At 44.6% G+C, this 6,994-nt stretch overlaps 1 protein-coding gene across 1 annotated transcript in view; it reads left to right on the top strand.

Annotated features, from left to right (window-relative positions):
- Positions 1 to 615: 615 nt before the first annotated feature.
- LOC311117622 (uncharacterized protein) overlaps positions 616 to 6,994 on the top strand; it is a gene marked incomplete at both ends in the record, with an annotated part of 6,823 nt that continues 444 nt past the window's right edge. Inside the window, 2 exons of the mRNA XM_084192557.1 lie at positions 616 to 742; positions 6,432 to 6,709. Of these exons, the coding sequence (XP_084048683.1) occupies positions 616 to 742; positions 6,432 to 6,709 (405 nt within the window). The remainder of the gene's footprint in view (positions 743 to 6,431; positions 6,710 to 6,994) is intronic.

The raw sequence follows: 6,994 nt of genomic DNA on the forward strand, positions 1-6,994 counted from the left end.
TGCCAATTTCATGCTCCCTCAAAACTTGAGACATCTGTGGCGTTGTGTTGTGTGACAAAACTGCAATAAAAGTGACCTTTTATTGTCCCCAGCACAAGGTGCACCTGTGTAATGATAATGCTGTTTAATCAGCTTATTGATATGCCACACCTGTCAGGTGGATTGATTATCTTGGCAAAGGAGAAATGCTCACTAACAGGGAGGTAAACAAATTTGATTAAAACATGTTAGAGAAATAAGCTTTTTGTGCATATGGCAAATTTCTGGGATCTTTTATTTCAGCTCATGGAACATGGGACCAACACTTTACATGTTGCGTTTATATTTTTGTTCAGTATAATTTGAGTGTCCCGGATATACTTCTACTATGTTACGTCTAGTGTATGAGACCAGGCTGGGATAGCACTAACCATTCTGTGAGCTATGCGGTGCTGCGAAGCGCACCGTGCGTAGATCATCAGAGCGAAGCATCATCGTGGTGGATAGAGGCGATAGAGACCAACGGAGGAATGGAAGACGCTGTAGCCTAGATGAATCCGACGGGCATTTCGTGGACAGCTGTGTGTCAGTAAAAATTGACACTTTGAAGCGAGAGGTGCCGTGGATGATATTCTGATGGGTTGTGGAGGAAGCCGGTCCGACACAATAATCGAACCGAGGTATCATGAAAGCTGGACCCGAGAAACCGAGTCGACATGGCTCACCAATACAGACGCCGAGGCTGCTCTCTCCACTATCAACAGTAAGAAGTGTCGTGATTGTGGAGAATATTCTGGATTTAATGCTGAAAAAATACGCAGGTTGGGTTGGGTAGCTGCTATCATTTAGCTTGCCTGAAGCTGTCCATTATATTGCTGTATAAACCCGCAGTAGTTTACCGATCAATCAATCAATCAATCAATTTTATTTTATATAGCCCTTCTTACATCAGCTAATATCTCGAAGTGCTGTACAGAAACCCAGCCTAAAACCCCAAACAGCTAGTAATGCAGGTGTAGAAGCACGGTGGCTAGGAAAAACTCCCTAGAAAGGCAAAACCTAGGAAGAAACCTAGAGAGGAACCAGGCTATGAGGGGTGGCCAGTCCTCTTCTGGCTGTGCCGGGTGGAGATTATAACAGAACCATGCCAAGATGTTCAAAAATGTTCATAAGTGACAAGCATGGTCAAATAATAATCAGGAATAAATCTCAGTTGGCTTTTCATAGCCGATCATTAGAGTTTAAAACAGCAGGTCTGGGACAGGTAGGGGTTCCATAACCGCAGGCAGAACAGTTTAAACTGGAATAGCAGCAAGGCCAGGCGGACTGGGGATAGCAAGGAGTCACCACGGCCGGTAGTCCCGACGTATGGTCCTAGGGCTCAGGTCTCTCAGTTGGCTTTTCATAGCCGATCATTTAGAGTTGAAAACAGCAGGTCTGGGACAGGTAGGGGTTTCGTAGCCGCAGGCAGAACAGTTGAAACTGGAATAGCAGCAAGGCCAGGCGGACTGGGGGCAGCAGGGTGTCATCATGCCCGGTAGTCCTGACGTATGGTCCTAGGGCTCAGGTTCTCAGAGAGAAAGAGAGAACGAGAGAATTAGAGAGAGCATACTTAAATTCACACAGGACACTGGATAAGACAGGAGAAGTACTCCAGGTATAACCAACTAACCCCAGCCCCCCGACACATAAACTACTGCAGCATAAATACTGGAGGCTGAGACAGGAGCGGTCCGGAGACACTGTGGCCCCATCCGAAGAAACCCCCGGACAGGGCCAAACAGGAAGGATATAACCCCACCCACTCCGCCAAAGCACAGCCCCCGCACCACTAGAGGGATATCCCCAACCACCAACTTACAATCCTGAGACAAGGCCGAGTATAGCCCACAGAGGTCTCCACCACAGCACAAACCAAGGGGGGGGCGCCAACCCAGACAGGAAGATCACGTCAGTAACTCAACCCACTCAAGTGACGCACCCCTCCCAGGGACGGCATGAAAGAGCACCAGCAGGCCAGTGACTCAGCCCCTGCAACAGGGTTAGAGGCAGAGAACCCCAGTGGAGAGGGGAACCGGCCTGGCAGAGACAGCAAGGGCTGTTCGTTGCTCCAGCCTTTCCGTTCACCTTCACACTCCTGGGCCAGACTACACTCAATCATATGACCTACTGAAGAGATAAGTCTTCAGTAAAGACTTAAAGGTTGAGACCGAGTCTGCGTCTCTCACATGGGTAGGCAGACTGTTCCATAAAAATGGAGATCTATAGGAGAAAGCCCTGCCTCCCGCTGTTTGCTTAGAAATTCTAGGGACAATTAGGAGGCCTGCGTCTTGTGACCGTAGCGTACGTATTGGTATGTACGGCAGGACCAACTCGGAAAGATAGGTAGGAGCAAGCCCATGTAACGCTTTATAGGTTAACAGTAAAACCTTGAAATCAGCCCTTGCCTTAACAGGAAGCCAGTGTAGGGAAGCTAGCACTGGAGTAATATGATCAAATTTCTTGGTTCTAGTCAGGATTCTAGCAGCCGTATTTAGCACTAACTGAAGTTTATTTAGTGCTTTATCCGGGTAGCCGGAAAATAGAGCATTGCAGTAGTCTAATCTAGAAGTAACAAATGCATGGATTAATTTTTCTGCATCATTTTTGGACAGAAAATTTCTGATTTTTGCAATGTTACGTAGATGGAAAAAAGCTGTCCTTGAAACAGTCTTGATATGTTCGTCAAAAGAGAGATCAGGGTCAAGAGTAACGCCTAGGTCCTTCACAGTTTTATTTGAGACGACTTTACAACCATCAAGATGAATTGTCAGATTTAACAGAAGATCTCTTTGTTTCTTGGGACCTAGAACAAGCATCTCTGTTTTGTCCGAGTTTAAAAGTAAAAAGTTTTCAGCCATCCACTTCCTTATGTCTGAAACACAGGCTTCTAGCGAGGGCAATTTTGGGGCTTCACCATGCTTCATTGAAATGTACAGCTGTGTGTCATCCGCATAGCAGTGAAAGTTAACATTATGTTTTCGAATAACATCCCCAAGAGGTAAAATATATAGTGAAAACAATAGTGGTCCTAAAACGGAACCTTGAGGAACACCGAAATGTACAGTTGATTTGTCGGAGGACAGACCATTCACAGAGACAAACTGATATCTTTCCGACAGGTAGGATCTAAACCAGGCCAGAACTTGTCCGTGTAGACCAATTTGGGTTTCCAGTCTCTCCAAAAGAATGTGGTGATCGATGGTGTCAAAGGCAGCACTAAGGTCTAGTAGCACGAGGACAGATGCAGAGCCTCGGTCTGACGCCATTAAAAGGTCATTTACCACCTTCACAAGTGCAGTCTCAGTGCTATGATGGGGTCTAAAACCAGACTGAAGCATTTCGTATACATTGTTTGTCTTCAGAAAGGCAGTGAGTTGCTGCGCAACAGCTTTTTCTAAAATTTTTGAGAGGAATGGAAGATTCGATATTGGCCGATAGTTTTTTATATTTTCCGGGTCAAGGTTTGGCTTTTTCAAGAGAGGCTTTATCACTGCCACTTTTAGTGAGTTTGGTACACATCCGGTGGATAGAGAGCTGTTTATTATGTTCAACATAGGAGGGCCAAGCACAGGAAGCAGCTCCTTCAGCAGTTTAGTAGGAATAGGATCCAGTATGCAGCTTGAAGGTTTAGAGGCCATGATTATTTTCATCATTGTGTCAAGAGATATAGTACTAAAACACTTAAGTGTCTCTCCCGATCCCAGGCCCTCGCAGAGCTGTGCAGATCCAGGACAGCTAAGCCCTGGAGGAATACGCAGATTCAAAGAGGAGTCCGTAATTTGCTTTCTAATGGTCATGATCTTTTCCTCAAAGAAGTTCATGAATTTATCACTGCTGAAGTGAAAACCATCCTCTCTTGGGGAATGCTGCTTTTTAGTTAGCTTTGCAACAGTATCAAAAAGAAATTTTGGATTGTTCTTATTTTCCTCGATTAATTTGGAAAAGTAGGATGATCGAGCAGCAGTGAGGGCTCTTCGGTACTGCACGGTACTGTCTTTCCAAGCTAGTCGGAAGACTTCCAGTTTGGTGTGGCGCCATTTCCGTTCCAATTTCCTGGAAGCTTGCTTCAAAGCTCGGGTATTTTCTGTATACCAGGGAGCTAGTTTCTTATGACAAATGTTTTTCGTTTTTAGGGGTGCAACTGCATCTAGGGTATTGTGCAAGGTTAAATTTAGTTCCTCAGTTAAGTGGTTAACTGATTTTTGTCCTCTGACGTCCTTGGGTAGGCAGAAGGGGTCTGGAAGGGCATCAATGAATTTTTGTGTTGTCTGAGAATTTATAGCACGACTTTTGATGCTCCTTGGTTGGGGTCTGAGCAGATTATTTGTTGCGATTGCAAACGTAATAAAATGGTGGTCCGATAGTCCAGGATTTTGTGGAAAAACATTAAGATCTACAACATTTATTCCATGGGACAAAACTAGGTCCAGAGTATGACTGTGGCAGTGAGTAGGTCCAGAGACATGTTGGACAAAACCCACTGAGTCGATAATGGCTCCGAAGGACTTTTGGAGTGGGTCTGTGGACTTCTCCATGTGAATATTAAAATCACCAAAAATTAGAATATGATCTGCTATGACTACAAGGTCTGATAGGAATTCAGGAAACTCAGAGAGGAACGCTGTATATGGCCCAGGAGGCCTGTAAACAGTAGCTATAAAAAGTGATTGAGTAGGCTGCATAGATTTCATGACTAGAAGCTCGAAAGATGAAAACGTCATTTTTTTTTTTGTAAATTGAAATTTGCTATCGTAAATGTTAGCAACACCTCCGCCCTTGCGGGATGCACGGGGAATATGGTCACTAGTGTAACCAGGAGGTGAGGCCTCATTTAACACAGCAAATTCATCAGGCTTAAGCCATGTTTCAGTCAGGCCAATCACATCAAGATTATGATCAGTGATTAGTTCATTGACTATGACTGCCTTTGAAGTGAGGGATCTAACATTAAGTAACCCTATTTTGAGATGTGAGGTATCACGATCTCTTTCAATAATGGCAGGAATGGAGGAGGTCTTTATCCTAATAAGATTGCTAGGGTGGACACCACCATGTTTAGTTTTGCCCAACCTAGGTCGAGGCACAGACACAGTCTCAATGGGTATGGCTGAGCTGACTACACTGACTATGCTATTGGCAGACTCCACTAAGCTGGCAGGTTGGCTAACAGCCTGCTGCCTGGCCTGCACCCTATTTCACTGTGGGGCTAAAGGAGTTAGAGCCCTATCTATGTTGGTAGATAAGAGGAGAGCACCCCTCCAGCTAGGATGGAGTCCGTCACTCCTCAGCAGGTCAGGCTTGATCCTGTTTGTGGGTGAGTCCCAGAAAGAGGGCCAATTATCCACAAATGTTATCTTTTGGGAGGGGCAGAAAACAGTTTTCACCGATACTTACCGATACTTTTTTATTGAGGCAGTGAGTGAATCATGTATATGTTTATTGTCATGGTGAACAGCGGCAATTTGGTCTAAATATATTGGATAAAAACGGGTCAATAATAAGTAATACCGTATGCAGAATCATCTTCACACCAGTGTGGTGAGATGGCCCTTATGAACTGTGTGGTTAAGATGGTTTCAACCCACCTCTGTTACAAATGGTCAGCCTTTCAATGCCCCATTCTGTTTTCACTACAGTCAAACTACAAAAGGCAATAATCTCACTACTATTGCCAATTTGTATTGATATGTAATCCCCTACTTCTCTGTGATTTACCTAGTCAGCAAAGTACATGTTCAGGGGCATTACAGTGCCTTCAGAAAGTATTCATACCCCTTGACTTATTCCACAATTGGTTGTTTTACAACCTGAATTCGAGAGGTGCATGGGAATGGAAAATGTCTGCACTCACTAACTGGAAGTCGCTCTGGATAAGAGCGTCTGCTAAATACCAAAAAAAAAAATAATAATTCTAAATGGATTTTGTTTGTTGGATGTCAACCCCATCTACACACAGTACCCCATAATGACAAAGGGAAAACATGTTTTTACAATTGTTGCAAATTTATTAAAAATTAAATACAGAAATATCAAATTTACATAAGTATTCACACCCCTGAGTCAATACTTTGTAGAAGCGCCTTTGGCAGCGATTATAGCTGTGAGTCTTTCTGGGTAAGTCTCTAAGAGCTTTGCACACCTGGATTGTTCAACATTTGCCCATTTATTATTTTCTAAATTCTTCAAGCTCTGTCAAATTGGTTGTTGATCATTGCTAGACAACCATTTTCATGTCTTGCCATAGATTTTCGAGTAGATTTAAGTCAAAACTGTAACTCGGCCACTCATTTACTGTCTTTTTAGTAAGCAAGTCCGTGGTAGATTTGGCCTTGTGTTTTAGGTTATTGTCCTGCTGAAAGGTGAATTCATCCTCCAGCCTTCTTCTTCTTCTTCTTCTTCTTCTTCTTCAGGTAAAGGGCTTGAGGGCATTCAGAAAGAGAAGAGGATGATGGTGACCACAGGGACCCAGTGTGGGAAGCAGACCCTCACCAGCTCTGGACCCAACCACCAGACCCTCACCAGCTCTGGACCCAACCACCAGACCCTCACCAACTCTGGACCCAACCACCAGAACCTCACCAGCTCTCGACCCAACCACCAGACCCTCACCAGGTCTGGACCCAACCACCAGACCCTCACCAGCTCTGGACCCAGCCACCGGTGGTCCTGCCACGATGTAGGCCTCACTGTATGTCCATACCAAATGGGTAGTCTCCTGACAATCAGATGATGATGGTCATAATCGGTGAAAATCAGTCTCTTGACAATGTCCTGACAATCAGTACAAACAGGAGTGGTGGGATTACATTTTACATTTTAGTCATTTAGCAGACGCTCTTATCCAGATCGACTTACAGGAGCAATTAGGGTTAAGTGCCTTGCTCAAGGGCACATCGACAGATTTTTCACCTAGTCGGCTCGGGGATTAGAACCAGCGACCTTTCGGTTACTGGCACAACGCTCTAAACCACTA

The sequence above is a fragment of the Coregonus lavaretus genome, assembly GCF_964263955.1.
Source record: "Coregonus lavaretus genome assembly, contig: HAP1_SCAFFOLD_8457, whole genome shotgun sequence".
NCBI lineage: Eukaryota > Metazoa > Chordata > Actinopteri > Salmoniformes > Salmonidae > Coregonus > Coregonus lavaretus.